The 25,328-nt window shown below is 39.4% G+C and overlaps 3 protein-coding genes across 5 annotated transcripts; 1 reads left to right on the top strand and 2 right to left on the bottom strand.

Moving 5' to 3' along the window:
* The first annotated feature begins 353 nt into the window (after window positions 1-353).
* Window positions 354-5,036, top strand: LOC110046008 (uncharacterized). The gene is given in 8 exon segments (XM_089289280.1): window positions 354-382; window positions 594-641; window positions 643-670; window positions 672-725; window positions 2,853-3,087; window positions 3,822-3,845; window positions 3,955-4,027; window positions 4,451-5,036. Coding segments are annotated over 8 exon segments (633 nt in total). The 3' UTR covers window positions 4,593-5,036.
* A 4,570-nt stretch (window positions 5,037-9,606) lies between these two features.
* Window positions 9,607-12,783, bottom strand: LOC110046035 (matrilin-1-like). Of its 2 annotated transcripts, XM_020751698.2 has the most exons (4): window positions 12,473-12,783; window positions 12,156-12,211; window positions 10,883-11,236; window positions 9,607-10,086 (listed from the first exon to the last, which is right to left on the bottom strand). In XM_020751698.2, the coding sequence occupies exons 2-4, from the start codon at window positions 12,196-12,198 to the stop codon at window positions 9,824-9,826; spliced, it is 660 nt and encodes a 219-aa protein (XP_020607357.2). In that variant the 5' UTR covers window positions 12,199-12,211; window positions 12,473-12,783; the 3' UTR covers window positions 9,607-9,823. The 2 variants fall into 2 exon arrangements, with proteins under 2 accessions (XP_020607357.2, XP_020607356.2); XM_020751697.2 differs by lacking the exon at window positions 12,473-12,783 and having other exon boundaries at window positions 12,156-12,447.
* A 968-nt stretch (window positions 12,784-13,751) lies between these two features.
* Window positions 13,752-23,060, bottom strand: LOC110046034 (uncharacterized). 2 transcript variants are annotated; one of them, XM_089289590.1, is made up of 6 exons: window positions 22,854-23,060; window positions 20,916-20,960; window positions 19,649-19,795; window positions 16,535-16,825; window positions 15,787-15,841; window positions 13,752-14,893 (listed from the first exon to the last, which is right to left on the bottom strand). In XM_089289590.1, the coding sequence occupies exons 3-6, from the start codon at window positions 19,751-19,753 to the stop codon at window positions 14,223-14,225; spliced, it is 1,122 nt and encodes a 373-aa protein (XP_089145716.1). In that variant the 5' UTR covers window positions 19,754-19,795; window positions 20,916-20,960; window positions 22,854-23,060; the 3' UTR covers window positions 13,752-14,222. The 2 variants fall into 2 exon arrangements, with proteins under 2 accessions (XP_089145716.1, XP_089145717.1); XM_089289591.1 differs by lacking the exon at window positions 20,916-20,960.
* Between the last annotated feature and the right edge of the window lie 2,268 nt (window positions 23,061-25,328).

The following is a 25,328-nucleotide window of genomic DNA, read 5'->3' as shown; positions in this document are numbered from 1 at the left end:
CAAAAATATTAAAATTATGAGTCATCTCAAATAGGAGGGAGATCACTGACATTTCAGGCTGGAATCAGGAGCGTATAAAATATTCATCATGTTGAAACAAATACTTCAAGTGCCTTTTGTTTTCTTTGTTTAACCGGAGATGCAATATAATTACGGGCTTTCAGGTTTCTCACAGGTCATGATCGTTTTGTGGTTTTTGAAAAGATGGCTACATCACTGCTTCTTTTTAAGGTCCGTTATAAACGGCATCTTTTTTACGAATCGTGCGATTGTCTACATCCACCATATTCAGAGTGTCTTGCACTGACGGGCGTCTCCCTTTGTAGGACCCCACTATGTAGATGTAGATGTAGATGTCGATGTATATCAGTTGGAGAACCAAGTGAGGCAACAAACACATGGCCATTAAAATGTTAATAATTTGACAATTTTGATTGAAAATTTCCTAACAAAGTGGAAGTGAAGTGCTTTGTTTCACGTGATCAACATGCAGCCGCATTTTCTCGACCAATCATCGTTTTAGCTCTAGTTTTAAACAGCACGCGCTATTACGTCACAATGGCTTCAGGTATATAAGAGACGCGCGTTCACAGGAATCGTCATTTTCCCGTTAACTCTCTTAGAGTGAAGTTCGGAAAGTTTGTTGGAAAAAGTTGAGATTTACGTCAAGAATGGGCTGTTGTTTTAGTAGAAAGCAAGCCTTATGCTTCAAAAAGAAGAGAAAGGTGAGCAAAGTTCAAATGGTTGTGAACTTTACTCAAAATTCGTAAACAATTCGCGTCTTTGCGCACCGACTTCTAGAGACGGTTTTTTTCAACCGTTAGCCTTTGTGATGTCAGAGCACACGCCATCTAGATTTGAATTTTGCGCGAGCTCTGAAACTGGAGACCTGGTTACTAAAATAGCAGTTTTCACGACAGAAAATAAAATTGGTTTGCATAAAATCAAAGAAGCTCTCTGTACTTTTATGTTCATTTTCCTTACCTGGCTAACTTAGAATCAATCTTAATGAATCAAAACGTTTTGCCAATCTAGCAGCTAGCGTTTTCACGTCGGTACAAACGGTTTCGTCAGTCTCCAGAGCGGGAGAAATCGTGTCGGTCAAGTTTGCGCGCACTTGTGTAGACTTGCAATGAACTATGTTTACTTGGATCGAGGTCAAAGATTTGCGCTTTAGTTGATGGTTTGTTTTCACCGCAAGTCCACTCGACGCAAAGAACGGGAAAACGAAGTCAATGCTTATATTCGGATTATAGAGCCGTTTCAATGTTTTTTTTTTTTTTTTGGAGCTAAATATAATTCAGTTGTAAAATACCCTGCCGCAAAAGCCGCTTTTCATTACAACGACGAAATTCAAAGTATACCGACGCTATTCAGCATCGATAAGTCAGCCGTTCGCTGAGCCCTAGTACGCAAAAAATGAAACATTGAATTGTAAACTTGAGGTTTTTGACGAAATTGTCAAATGTTCCTGTACATGGTGTTTTGGGCTTAGTCCTTCTTCAGTTCGAGTTCTTCTGCCAAAATAACACACCAAAAGTATTAGCACGAGACTAGAGTCTCATCCCTAGAATTGTAACCACAAACCGATATCATCAGTTTTGTTCATGTTACAATGAGCTTTCGTTGTTAACGCGCACACACAAAAAAATATTGGGAACTGAAAAAAAAAAATTTTTTCAGTTCAGATTCAAACATCAGCTTAAAAAGTAGATGCCTATAGTGTTCAACTGAACGTTTTGTCTAGTAAGATTTCATTACAAAATGAATATTGTTAATGAGTCTCCCCCCCCCCCCCCCCCCCCCAGTTATAAGCTGATACATCTGCTAAGGAGAAAATAGATATTACACTGCAACACCCCATCCCGGATGAAGGTCTTCCCACCTTCAACCATACAGTGTTAATTCGTTTATGTCCCGGCTCACACAACATTGCACTGCAAACAGAAATCTGCAACGTCTAATCTTTCATGGAAAGTGAAGATCAAAACGGTCACTGTGTGACCACCTCTCGTCAGTGACCAGTTTTCCAAAATACCAAAAGTTTCTAAGTCAAATCATTATATTTGGAACCTCTTATAAGCGATCACCTCTCGTAAGCGACCGCGACTACTTTCAGAGCTAAAATTTTGAATTTTTTTGTTTTTGTTTTTAACCTCCCACAAGCGCCCAGTTGACAGATAATAAAGCGACTGAAATTGGATGATAAGGTGTTGTAACATTATCATATTCCTGAGTAGTACAAGAAACGGAAATTTCTCAATGGGAAGTACCGGATTTTTCTCGAAATTGACTTCTCGTATGAAAGAAACATTCGAGCATGGGGTAAGTCTCTGCAGTTACCATCTGCGGCTAATGAGGCAAAGTTTTGACCCAATATGGCTTAAGCTCTCGTAAGCGACCACCTAGGTTTGACGTTTAGAGTGGTTGCTTACGGGAGGTTCGACTGTATCTTCTAGTCCGCTAACTTCCAACCCCCTTCCCCCTCCTCCGGCCCCGTATGTAAGCTTCCCTAGTTATGTACGAAGACCTGCAAAAATAAGCTTAGAACTTATAACCTTCATTTTACAGTATTTTTTACGGTGCTTACCGAACGTTAAAGCTGATAACAGGATAGAAATAATAAAATCAGAATTGTCTCGACGTTTCGATGTTGCTGACATCATTATCGAGGTAAAAATGACATCGAAACGTCGGACAACCCTAATTCTATTATTTCTATTGACGTTTCTTAGCAAACCGCTAACAGGATAGTAGGAAAGAATTATGCATTCACACACACACACACAAATACAGTTTACCAGCTCCCTTTACTATTGCAAGAAATGAAATTTTAAATGATCCTTTTTCAGTCTCAGATACCAAAGGGCTATGAAGAGCAAAATCCGTATGTACCATCTTACGGGACTAAAGCCATTGAGAAACCAGCTGATCGCCCCAGACCATCCAAGGGCGCCGACACAATTCAAGCTTGCTTGTACGAAAATATCCTGCAGGAATATTCCACTCTTGGTTTCTTAATGGCTGGCAAGAATTTCCCGGACCAGGAATTAGTGTTTAATGATGCAAAGCCCCCTGCATTTGAAGGTATTTTTTATCTCACCTAAAAGGAGCTAATAAAAAAGAACCAGGGCAACTCTATCGCTTGCTCTCCCCCATTCACGTGATATGAACCGTAACATTTTTAGATAGTGAGCCGTGCCACGGGAAACTGACCAGTTTTCTCAACATAGTGACCCAGGAACATTCTCACACCTGTCTAGGATTAGTTTGGTTCTTTTATATCAAGGTTAACACGAGTATCTCTCTTCAATCTTTCTCTCCTTCTTTCTCTCTCACTCTCTTCTTTTACCCCTTTTTGATAATAACAATGTATGAAAAAACTACGTGTATCTGCTGCGTTACGGCAAATTTTCAAGTTAGAATAAACTTGAACTAAGAGTATGTATTCTGTGTCAATTTTAGCAATTCCTGATCACGAAGTTCTTCCTCAGACAACAACAGTCCCGATCCCTGCTCGTGTCTATCTGAGCCATGAAGGTAACTAATCACATTCAAAAAGGAATACATATCACTCTTTTAAAAACACCGCGGTCTTCTTAGTATGGAGAATGCTCTTATTTACTAACAAACTATGCTGAGCTTTTATGAGGTAACTATAAGGTTTTTCTCATGATGAACTGAAGCTTAATCTAGTACTAGTCACATGATCATCAAGTTCTCGTGCTCGATACAGTAAACCGATACTAATAGTGTTTTTTTCTAAGAATTGTCAGCTACGCCTGATGAAATTCTTCCCAGCACGCGGAATCTGCCTTTTCTCCCTGATTGTGTTACATATGAAGGTACAGTGAATTAAATTTATCAAGTGTCCATTTTTTCTAAAGTCGTTAGAAAAGAGAGGAGATTAACTTGATTGGGAAACATCGATAATTGCTGTTTTTGCTTTAATAGGTTTTCATGAATATGGCTTTCATTTAATCAGAGTAGATTCTGAAAAATACAGCGGTTCGGTAGAGAGCTCAGAGTAAGTATCTTTCAGTAGTATTTTTTATTGCATTCTTGTACTGTAAGTAGATACAAATTAAGCTAATTTGCTAGTCGAAAGCCTGAACAAAAAACTTATCATTGTGTTTAGGAGCCTGTCATTGTTTTACATTAGGTTACAGTTTTTTGTTGGAAAGAAAGCCAATGAGAAACAAACATCTTGTTTCGATTTCCAGTGTAATTTGCTTCCTTTACAGAATATAAGAATTTAATTTGAAGAAGATTTACTATAAATTATGACCAACTTTAAAATGAAATTTTGCACTAGTTCCTCTTTCGCAGTACGTTACGTACAGCTTATATACACTTCTGTTTATAACACCAGTTGACCAACTTCACAGTTAGTTTAGGTTATTTTTCACTGTAACTGAATTAGTAAACATCTCTTCTCTCTGTGCCACAGCTCCATACCAGATTACATTAGTTCCATTATTGGCGGTGACAAGTGTGTCGTTGTCTTCAAACAACTCCATGGAGACACGACATACCTGCCAGACCAATCTGCTTATGGTCGGGATTTGTTTCACCATCTTTCTGCCCGGTAAGTATGTAAATGAATTCATTTATTCACATGAACAATTTGAGACCATTTCCTTGTGGTAAAAAAACAAACCTGTGCCTGATCTTAATCTTAAGATGACATGAGAGGTCTTCCATATAACCAACTGAACTGATTAAACGCTGTCAAATTCTTCGCCTGTACTTACAGAACTTCATGCGTATAATCCAGTTTTGAGCCTATGTATTCCTTTGTCCGACATTCTTTTTCTCGCAATCATAAATTAACTTGTCGATGCAAATTTGAATTTGTTCTTCTTTTAAATTGTCCACTCTTGTACTAAGATTTTCGTTCAAAAATGAGTCTCGATTCAAAACTCGAATGTTGATTGGATTTATGCTTCACGTGAATGTACAGGATTGCAGGTTACGTCTCTTGGACAACACAGATGTAACCAGTGGCGGAGAGGCCCGGGGGCCCCCGGGCCCCCTTATTTTGGGTAAAAAACAAAAAAATCACAGAAGGAAGGAAAGCCGGCGGGGCAAGCAACCCCCCCTCCCCCCCCCCCCCCCACCTTAGCTCAAGGTCTGGAGCCGCCACTGAAAACGGCGTTATTTTTCTAGCCAATTTTGTCTTGCTCACTTACCTAAATCTTTTATCAATACCTAACCCGCAAGGGACAAAGTGTTTTGAGATTCTGTGGAGTTTTAAAAAGACAAGTGTGTGAGAGAAACAAAAGGTGTCGTTGGCCATTTGCTTCGATGTAATTAGTAGAGAACTCTGAAGTTCTCTAGCCCTGGTGCTTGAATCAAGCCCCGCATTATTAATCTAATTAAAGCTCATCTTGAGTGGTTAACTCTTCATTTGAGTACCACACACGTTATTGGAGTAACTCTTAACTGGTTATGAGTTCGCCTCAAATTTATTACATGTAATCATTAATTCCAATATTTGGTCGCTGTCACTTCTCCCAGGTTTGGCGAGCAGCTTTTGCATATTGTTTTTCACAATCCATCCTGGTATGTGCAAGTGTGCCTGGGCATGCAAAGCCGCACTGGTCACCACTTTTTTAGGTAAGTGCCTTATAATTAATTAGAGGATTCATTTTTTGTGGTTAGTAAGAATAGTTCGCAGGCATTAAATGCTATGCTGAGATACTTATGAACACTTAAAAACTGCATATGGGTCCGGATGTTAAACGGGCACATAACGTTTCCAGTTTCTGATAAATCACTATCCACTGGATAAGGTTCATCAAGAACACCTACTCAATCCACAGGACAGCGATTTACCCAGGGAATAGCGGTATCATCAAATCGTTTTGAGCAACTGGAGCAAGTACGCTAAAGGCTTAACTTTACCCGGGAGAAAACAATCAAAAACTAGCTTCTTATAAAATTAACACAAAATACGTTGAAATGTGTTGGAATTTTGACCAGGAAGAATCTGACCATGATACTATCAAGATCAAACTGTGAATTCTATTTGCTGACTGGTTCATGACTTGTCCTGTTTATTCTGTATATCTGTATTGTAGGGTGTAGGACTGGAACTAGCTTGCAATGGAGGCTGATGCGAGGGAATATCATTAAAAAGAGATTAATGTCATTTGCATTTGAAAAGACAAGCTAGTTCCAGTTCAATATCGACAATACGAATATGGCTTTGGTGGTACATCATTGAGACATCATGTGTTGTCGGATACTATAAACGGAACTCCCTTTTTCTTAACTCGTCTTCTTGCCCTCTAGTGGAGCCAGTTGTTCGAAGGGTAGATAACGCTGTCCGCGAGACAAATTGCTACCCACTGGATAAGAGTTAGCAAAACAAATCTCGTTATCCACTGGATAGTGATTTATCCGGTGGATAGCGTTATACACCCGGCCTTTGAACAACAGGGGCCCGGTTTTTAGTGAACAGCCTGACGGCTATGAAATATGAATATAACAAATGGCTGTCATGTCTATTTTGTTTTCAGCGAGGCGGCCATGGAGAAACTGCGGTTCTCAAGGGATGACCGTGAACTGGCCAAATTGACTGGTAAGCCATCTTCTTTTACAACTATTTCCGTCTAGTAAGTTATCAGCGAGTCATTAGCCTAAACCAGCATAACCGATTTTGTTGTTTCTTTTTCTTATAGGTTTCCCAGGACAAATCAAGTCCTCTTAAATTAATCTCGTTTCATCTTTCAAACATTACACAGTGTAATTCAATCAAATTTTCGATTTATCATATGATTATTGCCCTTTTACAACAGATTATTACAAAGTACATAAACAAAGACTTAATTCTTGTGTAAAAATGCTCCGAGAAACTGGCAGCAATTTTACCTTTAGCCTAAACAGTGTAAAATGAATTCATCGAAAACGCGCTATTGTAACTATGTCTTACGATTTTATCAAGAAATCCTAGGCCTTTACAGTAGTTTAATGTACTATATCATCCCTTAGAATATAGAAAATATATTACCTCCTGACTTCTCGCGAAAACTGCTGAAACTGAAACGATGTACTTATAAGTCTAGTATAATAGTTCAGTAGGGTATTTCTTGTTAATGTTTCAGCCATTTCGTTGTAAATAAATAAGTATGAGCGTTTTTGAGATACGTATAAAGCTGCACAAGTATAATAATGTGAAGTCATTAATACAAAAATGTAAGAAATGTGATGGAATGCAAGTGAAGTAAAGTTATGTATTGTAAAGTGATGTAACGTAGTGAGAGAAGTATTGTATTATAATACAGTTATGTTGTAACTACGCTTTGTAAGATAAGTGATGTGATAAAAACTGCAAAAAAAAAAACAAAAAAAAAACACAGTTTGAATAAGTCTGACCTGATCGATAAACTGTAATATCAAGGATATGCTAACATACATCCTCAGTCTATTTAATTCTCTAGTTCAATTAATGATGTAACATATATTTGTTTTTCTTCAATTTAACATTACATCAATCTAACAAAAGAAGTTTCTCGTGTTGTCTTTGCTCTATTTCAGCTAATACAGTTTGCTTTACATTTCGGTATATAATACTTAACTTCATCATGAGTGTTTCGCCTTCTTTTCAGAGGTAAAATTTTTAAATTCGAAAAAGAAAACATGCTCTCCAGGCAACGTACGTGCATTACGGACGGTGCCTACTTTTTTTAGGCGCACACGTTCAGCGCATCAGGCAAGGCACGGTTTACACGCCACGCGCGTGCTGACATTGACATTGACGTAATCAACTACGCTACCCTCACTAAAATGAAAGCAAAATTTTCCTACTGTGACCAAATCAAGTTTTAATGAAGCTATACTAAACTAGGAACACCAGAATAGCAGCATATCGTTTACCCGGGACTAACTGTTAACGACTTCCAGCTTAAAAACTAGCTGTTATCCGTACAAACTTAGACCGAAATTCAACTGTAAACAAGTACTTGCAGATGGCATAGTGCACGCAAAACAAGTGCGAGAGACGCAAATGTTTGACTTACTGGGGAGGTGTGACGAAAACCTATTTAGCCTGTAATTTGTTGGGCTCAATTTCCAGCCGTTTTGGGAGTCCGGTTGTTTATCCTCCTTGTGGGGCAAAGAACGCGGACTCACAAAACGGCTGGAAATCGAGCCTAGTATTTTGGCTAAACCAGAGAGCTGTCAAGGACGCTAAAAGCGCTGTTGCGAGGATTTTGTTTTAAAAACATACCAAAAGTGGTTTTATTGTTACCATTTACCATTTAGTTTAAAAAACTTTATCATTTGTCTTTTTTTTTTGTATGCCACGACGAATTCAAAGGAAATCTGTGAAGAGAAATCTCTTCCTTCTTTTTCAGAAAAATGCTGACGTCAGCACTGATTTTTAATGGAGATTCAAGGTTAATTATCTCGGAAAAAGCGTGGCTGCCCTAGTTTTCTTTATGGGTTCCAATAGCCCTTGCTAAGATCTACTTTTTCCACATTGTCCTAATCTGGTGCAAAGACTTGTATATTTAAAAGGCACCGTCCTTAAGTTGCTGCCACACGAAGCGATATGTTGAAGCGCCAAGTCGTGTACTCTTCGTACGAGAGGATATCGGATCCCTGAAAAATTTGCTCCTCGTCACATGTCCCGAGAACTTCAAAAGAGTTGAAATACGCGTTTCGTATTTTGGGAAAAAACATTTTCAGCAAAACTTGTGTTGTACGAGCTTAAACGTATAGGCATACATATACACTACGCCGCGACGTACCACTGTGATATAAACATAGCTAGTCCGCTTCCATGCGCTCTGTGAACGACTTTTGTAATGTCACCTGTAATGTCGGCACTAAGTCTGCGATAAAATGAACAATTCAGTGATTTATTGAATTCATTGGCATTAATATTACAGGTTTTCTCCATATTATTCATTTTCAGGATTTTCATATACCTTCCGTCTATTGAAGCTTTATAACAGTTTTCACTTGTGTGTCGAAATAGTAATTATACTATTCGCTAAGCAATTGGCTTAAAAAGACCCGTATCACTTTGTCATCCAATCAGATGAAAATCAAAGCCAATCAAGACTCGTTTGCATGCGTTTTCCCGCGCCTCGCGTTAGCTACATTAATTTGCTTTGAGTTTTGATTGGTTCATCGGATTGTCTGCGTCTGTTGTGATTGGCCAGAATGATTACTTTAGTTTGGGTTTTACGGTAGTTGTGTATTAATGTAGTCGGAACAGTTAAGAAGAACCAAGTGAGTTCAGTGCATAAGTCAGGCAAAGTATGTACTTCGTTAACTCAGTGGTCTGACATTGGGCCATAGATTTGTGTCAGTCCTCTGGACATTTCAGGTGTTCAAACCTAAGATGATGAGAAGAGCCTGGGACACAATGGCTAACGTTGATCAAGTGACTGGCGTTCTTGCGAAATGACCGACAAGCAAAAGCCTAAATTAGTTTGTCATCTGCAGGTGCAGCAATAATCGCCAGCGAAATTATTCCCTTGTTTTGAATTATCCGCGATGATTTAGCGTGAAATAAAGTTGACTTCGGATTGAATAATTTTCAATACTGCAAGGCGTACAGAAAGACAGAAGTGACACATTAGTGGTTTAAACTTCTCTTCAATTGCATATCCATGTTTATTAAGGCTTGCGCAAACGCGTTAACCCTTCTAAGAGCCTTTAAGGGAGACGCAGTACAACAAAACCTGACTGGAACTAATAACGTTCACTCGCAACATGACTGATTTCATGTTGTAACTTAGTTTCAGGCAATCAAGTGAACACATATTGCAATTAAGACTAGATATTCTACGTGTGCAGTTTTTCTTTGTTATTCGTCTCTACAAATCTCTTTGGCAAAATGCTCAACTTGGTCTTTAGTGAAGAACTTTCCTGGAGTTTCTATATTAAGTCGGTGGCTTTCTCTTGGCTTGCTTGATAATTCGTCTAGTTCAGCTTCATCAATATGACCAGAAATGCCCACGGAAAACAGCTTTATACCTCTTCTTGTTAGTGTATCGGCACTCGCTTTTGTGAATTCCACACCTCGCGTGCTAAAACCATCGGATAGAAACACTGCCACCTTCTTTACATCTGAAGATAAAGAAAGATACAAGATTGTCATTTTTTATCAGTCAAATTTTCCCATCTATCCCTTAAAATTTCAGCCCAATTCTTAGCTTAGCTATCAGTTGATGTTTTAGTTCTCAAATCTCAGTTAAAAAACGTGTTATTTCTCAGTTGACACAGAAAGTTGACATAATTTTTTCGGTGACTCGCCCCGTGAAAGCTTCGGTTCCATTCCTCTTATGATTTGTGGTTTGTTTTATCAAGAAATTTACCCACAATGCAAACAATTAGTTCCAAATTTCCAAATGGAATATAAAACGGAAAATGTTCATGCTTTTATGTAAGGCAGTTCCTGAGGCCTCCCGCCAGTTTTGACATGTATTTGCGGCTACTAAAACCAGTTCCAGGCTCTCTAGTAACTTGAACTTGCCAGATCTCGGCATGTATAGCTGGTTTACACTAATCAGTTAGTATAAGAACAAACATAAGCATAACCACAAAAAGAAACATAAGCCAGTGAAGACACCAGAACATAAGCACGAGGACATTCGCAAAAGAGCAAGAAACTGGATCCTCGATACCGCATTCATTCGCGTCAACAAAAGAAGAATGTGCCTCTGGGAATGTATATTAGCCCTCCTCCATGTTTAAACAATATGGCAGAGTCCAAATTGTTTGTGATAATGTTAGTTTGGGTCAAAGTAAGTTATGACTGGTTGACTGCTATGCTAATTTATGCTTATGCTCACGTTCATACTTATGCTTATGCTTATGCACTGGTGAAAACCAGCCTATGTATTAGAAGCCGTATGACTTTCACCTTTACTACTTGTCCTCGCCCCGTTTTTGGCGTCAAAAAGTTTAAATTCTATAAGATCAAATCCAAAGTCGAGTCGACTTGCGGCTCCTTCATATGGGAGTTCATCTACCGCCTTTAAAACAGATTCTCGAGAAGTCTTGTCGTTAAACGTTCTTCCTGTGTGGGTGTATTGACTATATGATGCCATTGCCACGTTCGTCTTCTCCTTTGAAATGTCGAAGTGTTTTATGAGGTCGGCGACAAATTTCTTTCCGACTTTAAACTGATCCATTGTTACGCTCCCTGAACCATCCATGAGAATTACCATGTCTATCTTGTTATGGCACATAAATTGTTCCTTTTCTGCAAGTGAAACTGTGTGTGACAAAATGAATGCATCAGTAGACAACAGATGAAAATACGCTGACCTCTAGGATAAGCTTTCAGTTACGAGCTAATGACTGAAATTTCTAGTTCACTTTACATGCAAGGCTGAGTCTGAAGAAAAAGTCAGAACTGCCGCAGGGATATATTATGTTTTATACCATGCCATAGAAAATACAGCCAATCAGAATACAGAGGGTGGTAAAGGGGGGGGGGTATGGATCACGTTTCACGGAAAATAAAGCAGCCCTTTCACAATTCACGAAAAATACAACATTGGCATTTCACGCTTCACGGAAAATAAAAGAGAACGTTTTGGAAAATCACGGTTTACGGCGACTATGGAAATCACGATTCACGAGGAAAAAAAATGGCTATTTCACATTTCACAGGAAATAAAAAGGGCCGATCACGGGTCACGACCTTTACCACCCTCAATACAGGAAAGCCGTTGTATATTCGACGGTATTACATCCAACCTTCCCATCATGCATGGTATAACATAGCAATACAGCGCTCTCTCATGGAATACCATGGAATATCCCACTCGTCACTTGCATTTTCTTGGTTTACACACGAGCCTTTCGAAAAAACACAGTGACTGGTGGGATATTCATACCACTCGAAAGCATTGCATAACTAGTTTTTACCCTCACAAGGCGCTGGGATTCGCTCTCTTTGTCTTTGTGAGGCATCCCAACTGACATTCAAGTTCCAAGGACAATGGACGTTGTAAACCTTACTTGTCCACGTATCGAAAAAAATAAACTAAAGCGTTTTGGCTTAATGACATTGCCAAACAGTTGTAAATATTTTATACCATAGAATTTAGTCACCGTACATTCTGGAATGGCGTCTTATTGTTATAATTCAGTTTTAATCGAACAGTTCACTGTTCAAGTATATTTACCTGCTGCTAAAACGGATAGAATAGCCAAACCAATCCCTCTCATTCTTGCGGCAATCCTGTAAAATCCGCAATAAAACACAAATAGATTCATATTTTGTCATTACCCACAGGAATTGTTTGTTTTATAGTCTCCATAACAGACAAAACACCCGTACAGTGGCCTCAAGCGGTTAGTTCAAGTCTCCTCTAGCTAAATCTTGACGAATGTGACCTGACGCATCATTTTAAAAAGAATGCGTTTAGTATACTGAATCATGAAGAGGAGATAACCCATTGCAAATTTTATAAAATAACAGATCTAGTTGGATTACTCAAACCTTCTCCTGACTACAAATAAAGTATGATCTCAAGTTTCAACTGCAATCTCTGATTACACCGTGTGAATTGCTTTGCTAGTAGATGTACCTGTAAACTCTACTTATATGCATGCAGGACCTGTTGAACCTGTCCAACCGTGAAAGGAGTCAGTGAAATACAACAATCAGATATGAGTTTTGATGAAGACCTTCACTCGGCTATTTAAGACTAAATTAAGCGGCACCCTATTGAGCAAGATCATGGTAGTTCGCTAAATTCGTGGGTAGCTGCTATCTCAAGTCAGGCCAGATTAGGTTTCATTTAGAGATTCATAGTTGTCACGTGGTATTTTCGTGACGTGCAAGGTGAGCAAGGGGTGATGGGAAGGGGTTCTAGTAAATCTCCCTATCTCACCCTGCGCTCCCACCTCGGCCCGAGCCGTGCGCTGTATGAAGTTGTATGAAGACGACTGGGGACGAGTCAGACGATCACAACAGTAATCGTTGAGCGATTGCATTGGGGACCCGAACAATATATCAGCAGTAAAAATAAATGTACTGTTATTTACCTGTGTTCCTGTGTCTTTTTGAGTCGTTTAGAAGGGATTTGAATGAAGCCAAGGCGGTTTACATTTCCGAATGTTATGTCGTCTTGAGACGTAATTGGAGTGTCATAATTTCAATGCCGCAAACGAGATAATATTCGGAAATGTACACTGCCTTCGCTTCATTCAAATGCCTTCTAAAGGACTCAAAAAGACACACGAACACAAGTAAATAACAGTACATTTATTTTTTCTGTTCATAGAGTGTTCGGGTCCCCTGTGGCGATGCTTACAAGTTAGCTCGCTAACCAGTTTTCATATAATCGCCACGATCACAATAGAAAATAGAGGACGCGGAAGAGTAAGAAATAGTTCTTTATATAGATCTTACCCCTAAAGTAATCCCCTCTCTTAGATCGCATCCAGTTCCTGAAATCCCAGAAGGATTTTTTTCACCTGTTATGTTATGCGTAGAGATTACTGAAGCTAAGAACTGAAGGACAAACAATACAAACAGAAAACCTCAAAGAAAAAGTACAAAACTGCAATCAAAATTCTCGCTAATCCTGGGTTACCTTAACCAGGCTTTAAACAACCCGGCCCTGAAGTGTATCTTAGCTATCGCTATGGTCGCTGAAGAGTTGTTTCCATATGATCACAACAGTCGTTAAACGTTTTCTTCAGCGATTCCAGCGATTGTAGCGAGAAGGTAATCAGCCTCTAGAAACACAAGGGGAGAGAAAAGAACAGAAGACTGATCTGCCAATCTGTTTATTTACTTGACGCGAATTACACCCGGGAACCCTAGCAAAGACAGCTTTCCCTGTTCTGCCGTATTTAGAGTCTGTAACATTCGCGTACATGCTACCACGTTGCCAAACGGTAATTTTAAATTCATGTGAGAGTTAGGCCTTCACGGAGAGCTTGTATGTAGGCTAAAAAAACTTACACACTTTTCCTTTCGTATTTATTGTATTCTTGTCTATTCCGTTTACACTGTTAAGGAATGAAAACTTTGTTTATGAGAAAGCCAAGCACAAAGATAAGAGCTACTTTTCTACATCTACATCTACATTAACATTCATATCTTTTATAGATATAATGAGCATTGAAGGGATTATTAGTACCAAAATGAACTAAACAGAAAGCTGTTAAGTCTTTTACAAAAGTTTCTTAAACTATGTAGGATAACAAATGGACCAATTGGCAATATAATGTAACAGGTATTAAGAAATATCATCTTGTTTAATTGAAGAGTGTCCTCGCACATGCTTGGCTAAGTAACAAGATTGTCTAAAACACTTTTGACAGTGTGGACACTGGAAAGGTCTCTCTCCTGTGTGTGTCCGTACATGAATTTTAAGGTGGCTTGACTGTCCAAACTTCTTTGGACAATGTGGACACTGGAAAGGCTTCTCACCAGTGTGGGTTCTCATATGCGTGCTCAGAGCTGACGAATGCGAAAACACTTTAGTGCAAAAGCGACATTGAAATGGCTTTTCACCGTTGTGAATACGCAGGTGCAAGGTCAGGTGACTCGATTGTCCAAATGTCTTGGGGCACTTGGGGCAATGATATGGCTTCTCCCCAGTATGCACGCGCATGTGAGTGGTCAGGTGACTTGATTGACTGAAACATTTCTGGCAGTGTGAACATTCGAATGGCTTCTCTCCAGTGTGAGTCCTGAGGTGTGTGCTTAGAGAAGCGGACGATGAATATTCCTTTGAACATACTGGACACTTCAGTGGATCGAGTTCTGGATGGCTGCGAAGGTGTGACGTAAATTTGTGCGGACAAGAAAAAAGTTCATTGCACTGGGGACACTGCAGTATCTTCTGTTGGCGAACACTTTCCTTGGACACTCCGTTTGACATCTGTACGTTTCCCAAGTGATCATCTAGGGTAGAGGGAAACAATATCAGACAGACTAAAAAGTATGCCACTACAAATGACATAAACTAGCCAAGGCGAGCACGACCATTTTACCTCTAGTGCATTCCTTTGCACCTCACTAGATGGACTAAAGCTAACATAAGTGTTGAGAAGGTTAGGACTTTTGTTCTCCCCTTTCCCCTACCTATTCTTATTCAATGTCAAGCTTCCACAATATCTTACTCTTACAAGATTGTCAAGTCTTAAATTGAGATTGGAGAACAGAGAGTGCCTCAAATAGTTCGAGTACATTGTTTTCTGAATTGAGTTCAAATGCCATGGTATTCAAGTACAATTTTACAATTAACCAACTACTTTACTTTTGTCTCAAGTTGTAAGTCACTCACTTGGCTAGTCACTCGTTCAGTCACTCATAAAAAGTGCAACTCGTACTCATAACTAAGTTGTGCAACCTCCACTGTTGACATACATGATAGCCTACAGTTACACAAGTTAATTGATTCAAAACTGTTCCACACCATTGTGCAGTTCCAGAAAATATCCATACCCAACTCAAGGAAGGTTAATAGAACTTTCAAGTGTGTGTGCATGGGATGGGGGGGGGGGGGGGGGGGGGGAGCGATGGGGTTCAAAGTAAAAAACCTTTCATGGAAGAGGTATGGATATTTTCTGGAACAACACATTGTTATTTGTAAAACTACGTCAGAACCAAAATTATCCCCATGAATATCCCTTTTTATGACCCTTCTGGAATATACTGGTAAATCAAATTGAAAAAAGAACACTAACATAAACAGAGGCTCAAATTTTGTTCAAGGGAAGAGATGCAAGGTCAGTAGTTTCTTAACTTCTCAACAGACTTGTTGAAATCTGATGCTTCCTCTTGAGAGCACTTACTTTCTGACTGTGAAATGTTGACTTCTCCACTCTGAACACAATGAATATGAGTTTTCTAAAACAAGCCAAAAAAAAAAAAAAATTAGCAACACAAATGCATATATTATTAAAGAGTCTACATCAACTCCTTGTTAAGCATAGATTTTTACATGACATTATTTAATGGTCCATTTACTGAATAAATTTAGTAACCTCATTCCAATATCCTAATTCCAATATGCCCTCCCCTAGTCAAAGAGAGTTTTTCTAATAAACACCCTATTGTAACAACCCCACCTGCCACCACTATGTTGGTATTGGTACTCTTATTTTCTACTCTTATTTTCCATTATAGTAGCACCATAAGTACTGAGTTCAGTTTGGGTGAGTTGAAAATGATTTGTTTTGTCAGAATTACTTTAAATCAATTAGAACCCAAATAAATTTCATAAGTGCCCTGAATACTTAATCAAATTGGTAAGTTTCGTTATGGTATGTTGACAAATTAAGACTAGTTATAATCACTTCAATAGTTCTTTTGTGCTGTTGTGCTCATAATCTCAACCAAGTACTAATTGTTGGAGAAAAGTTTGTGAGGGCTTTAAAACTTTCAGACAATAATTTTACTGGAGTGAGGCAATATATCCTGCAGTGCAGACTACTGAAAGGTCCAAGAATGCTTCTGTAAAACCAAATATACATGTAACACAAGCGTCGTTCTTGAGATTAGGACACATTCTATCTTCAATGTTCACTGACAGCTACTCACACAGTCTGCAAAGATATCCACGGTCACTAGGCGCTCTTGATGGTTGAGTACCTCTTCATCATCCTCAGATTGTTTCTGAGAATGTGAATAGTCTTGACTTTCATCTTTACTGCTGTTAGTAATAACATCATTACTAGTAGAACTCAGTTTAGTTTGTGAAATACACGGAGCCCGTTTTGTTGAGTTCAGACCAGAGGAAACAACACTTGGGACACCCTGTTTACAAATTGCTTGTAATGAACAGGCTCCAGAGGCTCTGTCATCTGCACTACAGGCATTTTGACTATCTTCCTGCATAATAAGGAAAGTTAGTTACATGAATAGAATGTACAAAATAAAGAAACCAAATTTTGTAGCAGTAAACAACAATTTTTGCCAGCTTAAGTAAATGTCAGCATCATGTGGTCAGCACTGCATGCCATCCACCAGAACCACCAACCTCTTACATGTAAGACTTACTAGTTAGTGATTTTTTTTATAAGTGATTTTAATGCTCAAGTCTATGTGGGTAAAGAAAATACACAATACAGTCGAACCTAAAGTTGCGACCACCTCTCATAAGTGACCACCTCTCCTCAGCGACCAGTGTTCCAAAATGCCAAAAGTTTCCAAGTCGAATCACTATATTTGGAATCTCTTGTAAGCGACCACCTCTCTTAGGCAACCACAACCACTTTTACAGCTAGAAGTTTGAAATTTTCTGTTGTTCTCACCCTCCCATAGCAACCATTTCACAGATAATAGAGCAGAAATTGGATAATAAGGTGTTGTAACAAGATAAGTACAAGATAAGTACAAGATAAGGAAATTTCTCAATGGGAGAACTGGATTTTTTTCTCACAATAATTGTCTTTTCGCATGAATAAACATTTCCTTGGCATTGGTGCATGGCGCAAGTCTCTGCAGAGGCAAACTTTGACCCAATATGGTCTTACCTCTCGTAAGCGACCACCTTCCGTAAGCGCTTACAGAAGGTTCAACTGTATTTAAATAATGCTTAACATGGCATGTCCGAGAATCGAACCCAGGATGACTGCATCACTTGCTCATCACTACACTAGTGAAGCTTTGGCTGCCAGTAGTAGAAAGTCTTAAACTATTTATAGCATTAACTTAAATGATATAATTGTATAGTAATGCCCTACTCAACAAATGAAAGCTAACCGCAGGAAAACCAGCATAACTTCTAACCATCAAAGTTCCCACTAGTTTTGATAGTTAAGGGTCCTTGGGACCCCCATTGGGGGGTTCTTTTTGCTTTTCAGGGGTCCTTTGCCTATCACTAAAATTTAAACTTTAGGTTTACAGCCATATGCATCGAAACAAACTTTGCACTTCATTTGTTTTTCAGTCTAACCATATTTTAACCATTGCAACTCCTCCAGCCATTTAGGACAAAATTCACATTCTTCACCTTGGTATCATTCCCCGATCTGTATCACTTTTGGGTTTCCTTTTTTCAAGTTTACTCAAAGGAAGGCTGAACAATATCAAATAAACTCTTTTGTGTAGACATAACCTGACGAGTGGCAAAATGGCAGCTCAAGGGACATGCCATGATGATCGCAGAGATTTTTGGGTAGGGCCCACCAGACCCAGTTTCCTTACTAGTCGGATCTTTTTCCCTGTGTCCCAAGGATGCACTTCACCAAAAACCTGTGCATCCGTTTCATTTTTGGGTTTAAATGTTGGACTTTACATGTGCCAAACCTAATACCAATTTGGTTCAACCCAAATAATTAAGTTTGGCAGTTGATTCAAACGTCAAACCTAATTTAGTTGAACTTACTTGCAAAAGTGGACATGGCACTATTGTAGCTATTGCTGATCAAAATGGCAGAAAAAACACGGGAAAGACAAATTGTGAAAATGATGAGCTTATTTTTCTTGGAAATGCAATCAAAGAGGGCAGAAGAAGTTGAAGAAGGCGACTCCAGATGAAGTTAGCATTAAACAACCAAAGACAAGTTTTGAATTTGGTTTGCCTTCTATTATGGCTTATTCCCAAAGGAAAATCACAGTTCCTTGTTCAGTTTGTTCTTGTTGTTGGTTTCTTTCAGATTAATTTATTTTGTCATTTTCTCTCAAAAACATGACTCGCAGTATGCCACTGAACTGCCTGCTTTCCAACCCGCTACACTCTCATTGTTTTCAAGAATGGAAAACCACATACAGAAGTGGTTTATGCACTTCAAGTAAGTATATTTCATGCTCTTGAAGCAAGAGGAACACATATCTTCCCACTCTTCCCACCATTTTGTTTTTGCGCATGAAAAAAATAGGAAACGTGCAGAAGTCTGGGTAAAAATCAATTTATATAATGTATATATGTAATGTATGCATTAGGTTCGGCACATGTAAAGATCGACGTATGAATCCAAGTCGATCTTTTGCCGTTCTATTCAACTAGCTCAGTTGAATAGAAGGGCAGGTTAAGGTTAAGTCTACATAAGAGCCAAGTGGCTCATCAGGCCGGAGCTTATCCCAGTTTCAGTGGTATGAAGCAACTAGGAGTATTTCTACTCCCCCCTGGATGGGATGCTAGTCCATCACGGGGTTTCACCCCAGCATTAAATTCACTGGTACTCATTTGTACACGTGGGTGGAGAGAGGGTGCACTGTGAGAGTTAAGTGTCTTGCCCAAGAACACAACACAATGTCCCCGACCAGGGCTTGAACTCGGACTGCTCACTCCGGAGTTGAGCACACTAACCATGAGGCCACCGTGCCTCCCGCGATAGAACGGCAGAGTCGACCCAAATACAAAAGTGTCGATTCTCATCGATTCATACGTGGAACTTTACAAGTGCTGAACTTAATTAGGTTTGGCACATGCAAAGTTTGACGTTTGAACCAGGCCTTAGACACACACCTGTGTGTTAATGAGAACTCTGGATCATAAAAAACAGTAAAAGTTACCAGTTTTGTCTATAGGCTAACCAAGTAATCCTAAATTGTTTCCAGTTCTCTTGGCTGAGAAAGTTTTAAGAGGTGACATCTATACTCAAATGCAGTTCAAATCTCAGACATAGTTTTAATGTGGCAGAAGGGTTGAATTGAAATAAATTAAAGCCAAAAATTGAAGAAAGTTTTCTCGTGTTATAAACACAGTACCTTGTCAAGTTGACGTTGCCATTTACATTCTCCAGTGACTGGGTTAATGTAATAAAGAATCTTTCCTGACTTTGTTGTATGGGGTATCCATTCTGTAGCATCCATGTCACACACTTGCTAAATTATGAAATTACATGTACGTGTATTCTAGAAACAAATAGTAACCATAAAACATTAGTCAGTAGACCTCGTAATGATAAAACTATGGAATACATCTATAAGTTTACAATAGTTTTAGAGAGGAAGCCCACATCAGTCTTAGCTGACTTAGCTGGTTTTCATGCAGATCCTCTATCCTGGTCAAATTGGAATTTGGAGATGCTGGGTTCTGTAGAGGGAGGAAAACCGGAAAATGCAGAGAAAAACCCTTGGAGCAAGGCGAGAATCAACAACAAACTCAACCCACATATTGCACTGGGCCAGAATTGAACCTGGGCTACATAGGTGGGAGGCAAGTGCTCTCACCACTGCGCCATCCCTGATCTATTTTTTGCAAACAGGACTGGATTATAATGCCCTCAATAAGTTGTTTGAAATGGTTATGGCGAATTTATTATACGGCTGTGTCTCACAAGGACTGGGAACTACCGAATTCACGAATTTGATTGGCTGAAATCGATATTGACTGCAGTCTAGATTTTCCCATCTAGACCGGCATCTGTAGACTGGTTTCATTTTGTGTTGAAAAAGTAGCAAACTAAAATACAAAAATGTTCACCATTTTCTTTTATTTTCTTCTCAATCATTTATGGAAGTGCCAAAAAGCCTGATGACAAAAAAAGAAGTAGAGAGGACGAGCAAATTTTGGCAGGTTTAAGTTAAGCTCATTGCCGTTCGCTAGCAAAATGTCAGCAAACCAGTTACATTACACGAATTAAAGTTTTCTTCTTTGCCATATAATAAACATCTTATTAACCGAGCCAAGTCAGTCTGTATGGGAGAATCTTGACCTCGGTCGTGTGTACAGACCTCGGTCAAGATCCTCCCATACAGACCTCCTGCTCAGTTAATAAGAACTAAGTAATTCAATATTACTAGTGTGATGGCAGACAACAGGTTACCATGAGTGCCTGATTTACACAGAGAGCTCTAGAGGTACGGATGGGGTTCTGACAAAAAAACAAGTCTTAGTTAGCTGATCCCCACCTAGGGCCACAACCAGTAGGAGGCAAAGTGCTAGTGAGGCAGTTGCCTCAGTTGTTGTTTTTTTTTTCGTTTCTGTTGTTGTTTTTTTTTTGAAGGGGAAAAGTAAAACACTGCTCAATACCTTGGAAGAGAATTTAACTTGGCTATGGTCTTGCCTTCTGACCTCCTTAAAACAACAGGAAAAAGAAAATTAAAAAGAGCCCAGAACTTTCAGCAGGACCAATCCAAGTTCCTTAATGATTTATAAAGTAAGCTCACCTAAAAGTTCCAAGATGGTGAACACATTGCAGATTTTTGACCCTCTTCTCCTTTGATTGTAAGTGCAGGTTTTGTTTACAAAAAAATCAAGCACAGAGGAAGTAGGAAAATCACCACATATGGTAGTGGCAGGTCTCGCACCAAATTATCCCCAAGCTGGTATTCAAATTTAAAGAGGGGTGTTTGTTGGATAACTTTCACTTTTATGCATGCAGCCATAAGAAAGATAACAGATTCTCTTGAAAGATAACTACGTCTCATTTGATCAAAACTTTCTTATGAAGCTTAACGCATGTAAATGTACTGGCAAACAACACAGCCATAGATCTACAACGATAACCAAACAACAACACATTGACCTTCTTAAGTTGCCAAATTGAGTACCAGTTTATGTACCCTGTGTGTGTTGCCCACCGTCAAACATACGCATGTTCATTTGCCACTGTTTCTTCATTATATTCACCGCTTAATTTTCTAATGGGTATCAATACCATATTTTACAATAACTGTCTAATTTCTCACATGCCATTGGCTCATTTTTATCATCCATAAGAGTGCAGACAGATAACAGACAGATAATTTATGCAAGCTTTCAAGTTCAACTTTCAGCTGTCAAACTGTCAACTTTTAAACCAATGAGATTTTATGGACTTAGTAGTCAATCAAAAAGTGAGAAAAGCTATTGAAAATGATGTTCGTGTCTTTTTGAATAAAATTTACTTATCTTTGTTTATGGCAAGTTTATGGTGTCTTTTCCCCTCATTTATTCCTGGCATTAGACCATTTTGGGGTCTTGTTATTGTAAAAAAGAAATCGACATCAGTTTTTTATGCGTCTGTCCTCTTATTGATGATACGTTTCATCATAACATTGTCAAAGTTTACTGCAGAACCACACGCCTGCAGATCATGGTTCCACAGCCATTTTGACAATATTATGACACAATTTATCATCAATAAGAGGACAGATGCATAAAAAAGCTGACGTCAATTTGTCAACTTGATGATATTCCCACTTATTCTGTGCTTGATTTTCCGGAAACAAAACCTTTGCTAGCACTGAAAGGAGAAGACTCTAAAATCTGCAATGCATGGCTGTCATCTTAGAAATTTCAGGTAAACCAAAATTTATAAGTGAACTTGAATCGGTCCCATTGATAAGCTTTAGGGTTTTTAAATTTTCTATTTCCATTAATTTTACAGTGGGTGGGTTGTGGGGTGGGGGGTGGGGGGGGGGGGCAGTAGTGGGTCAACTGATGTTGGTGTTTAGTCAAGACCTGTTTGGATGCAATTTTACAACACAAGTTATTTTTTTAACCCATTCTTGAAAACATGCAGTACATGGTATATCCATAATAATTCCATCATATGTGTAGTACTTGTAAAAACTGATGTACGTAAATATTGCACCAAGTTGAGCCAGGCCAAAGGTTTGTCACAATGAATGCTAGCAGAACAGAATACTCATAAGGTACATGTATAACTGTACAGAACACAAACTATTCATTCTTGAGCGGAATTTTCGTGCAATAAAATATTGGATTAGAGCCAAACTTCAAAATGCGGTATACCGCCCAAAATTAACTTACACTCGATTGTATTTTACTGCAGGCAAAGAAATAAACAGACTCGGTTTTTTAAAACAGTTTCTTTGTTTGGTCGTCATTGTGGGAAACCATTTTGGGGTTGGGGATTCGTTTTGTGGCTATTATCGCTGGAGAGATGCGGCCATTAGCGCGAGGTTTACGAGTCTGTTTGTGAAGGATCGACTGTATAAGCTTAACTCTTCAATATTTACCTACCATATGATATTAATAATAGCCTCGAACCTTCAATCCAGAAGAACCAACTGTTATTTACTCTCTACAGCTGGCGCCTTTTTCTAAAACCAGTGGGAAATCCTAATTTTAATTTAACAGAACCCTACTGGCTTCTTCGTCTGTTGTGACGACTTTCAGCCATCTTGCATGAACCCGCGCTTTCGACCGACCAGCGGGTAGAACGACGCTGAATACGATGAATACCGTATGTAAGTTGCATATTGTGTCACGGATACACGCTGGTCCTGACGTGCCATCTTGCCTGAGAATGTAACTCGTCTCTCACTCGTCTCACGTTTAACGAATAAATCACGAAGGGGGGTAGGACGGGTAGGTGTAGCACCATAGAAACAGTTAGGGGCTAAAAGTAATAACCGCTAAGAATGCTTATTCCTAAGAAGCAACCAGTAAAAACAGTACCAGTAGCAAGGTCACCTCAGTAGACAGCTAACGCGGCAGTCTGTTTCTCCGGCTCGAAACAAGGCAGGGATTATGAGGTGAAACAATTCAGACTAGACGCTCGTCTGACCCTTAGAGGAGGATCCTGGAGGGAGGGTACCTATTCCATTTCTCAGCCCATGCTTTTTTTCCAAATCCCACTTCCCAGTGCTCAAATCTCACTCCCACAAGCAGAATTCAGAAAAAATCCTAGTGTGTCAAATACCCGCTGTTTTCTCTTCGCATCCGCAAAAATATGGCTTCTAAATACGACCCAACAAAGACCCAAAAATGTATGAGGATCTGCGAAAATGGACTGAAGATGATAGGACTGTACGGAAACGTGCCAGTAGGGAATTTATCGCGATTAGTTGGGTAAAAAAGTTCCTGCCACTTCACATTCCTGTCTTTCCTGCCCGCAGCAAATCCGTCTTCCGACCTGTAAGTGTTTTTATTCTTCCGAACTTGGTCGGACGGATCATGTTCAGTGTTGTTTCAAGAGAGATCTACTCTACTTCAGAGTCAGTGTCACTGTCACTCGACTCACTCGCCTAAAGCTGTCCCTGCATGGCGGCAAACTAGCATCCTCATTTGAATTAGCCGGCTTATTACGTTCGCTTGGACCTCTCTTCGCCCTACAGTGAAGTCAAATTGACCCGGGGAGAGGGACTCCCACATAAAAATGACGGAGGTGCTCGCCGTACCCTTTTAGGAGTAGCCTGCGAGCAGGCTCACGTTGGAGCACAACGAAAATCGAGCGGTGAAGCCGCGAGACTTTCTGGGCGCCTCTTCACCGGACTCCTTTCCCGCCGGATCGCTTTGCTCTTCGCCGCTCGCGCGTGTGACTCAAAGGTGAGCCTGCTCGCAGGCTATTTTAGGAGTTAAAAAGGGGTTTTGGTACGTCTTAGGGTGTTTAAGCCTCAAAAGGTCCACAGCAGGAGATTTTGCGGTACCTTTTAGGGTATTGAGCCGAAAAAACTATGACAGGAAATAAAATGTGTTATGTAAGAGTTGGTACCAGTAGGGGGAGAAAAACCATTTCAAGCCACGCCCACAAAACAAGATCTTGGTTAGAAATAACACACAAACTGCGACAACAAACATGACAATAAAACGCATTTTGGAAAACAAAATTCATTAACTTGACGTTTCGTATGTTTCGACATACATCTTCAGAAGTGACCGTTTGGAATAGAAGTAACAATATGTATGTAAATTTAAGAGAGATTCCAACCCCTTTTGAAGAAAAATAGGGAGACTCTTTTAGCGCCGAAGGCGCCAGCCTCTAGGGGGGTCCGGGGGCATGCCCCCCGGGAAATTTTGCAAATTTAGCTTTTCTCAAATGCCTGTTCCTGCATTTTGACATCATTTCTGAGTTATTCTATAAGGTCTTTACTTTATTCTTATCACAGACATCTTTGGGCTGTTCTTTACTGTTGTTAATCCATCTTTTTCGAGCTGCTAAATGGAGTAAGACTGCTGGCCAGATCAGTCTGCACAACACTCGGTGAGAGACTGGGGGGATAATATGAGAAGAAAGTGTAATACATCGCAAAAAATTCTTAAGATCAGCATTTTTCCCCTTGTTTTCACAATTTTATGATAAATCGGGAGAATTTGATATGAATCGGGAGAGCGGGAGGCAACACTTCAAATCGGGAGGGCTGGAATCTCTGATTTAAACTAGTAGTAATCAAAGATCATGAGTGCATTCGACACGGTGACTTTCATATATATACCTTAAATGATTTAACTAGCTGACTTTCAACTTCTGTCTATTGCTAAAATCAACTTTTTCCATGAACAACCGAGGCTTTACACAGACAGATATATCATAGTGTCAAATTCGGTCGTTATGTAATAGTATATGCCATATGTCACGTTAGGCCGAACGTTCGCATAAAAGTGAAAAAAAGGATAACATTGAGAGCTTGGGTCGCCTGTGTACATCTTAGCCCAGGCACTCATTTCAGCTTTCTCGTTTCTGGTTATCTCCTGTAAAGTTGGGTTTAAAATTTT

The sequence above is a fragment of the Orbicella faveolata genome, unplaced genomic scaffold (genome assembly GCF_042242905.1).
Source record: "Orbicella faveolata isolate gen_17 unplaced genomic scaffold, um_ofav_v1 contig_2, whole genome shotgun sequence".
In the NCBI taxonomy this organism is placed as follows: Eukaryota; Metazoa; Cnidaria; class Anthozoa; order Scleractinia; family Merulinidae; genus Orbicella; species Orbicella faveolata.
This window is presented reverse-complemented; position numbering and strand designations above follow the sequence as displayed.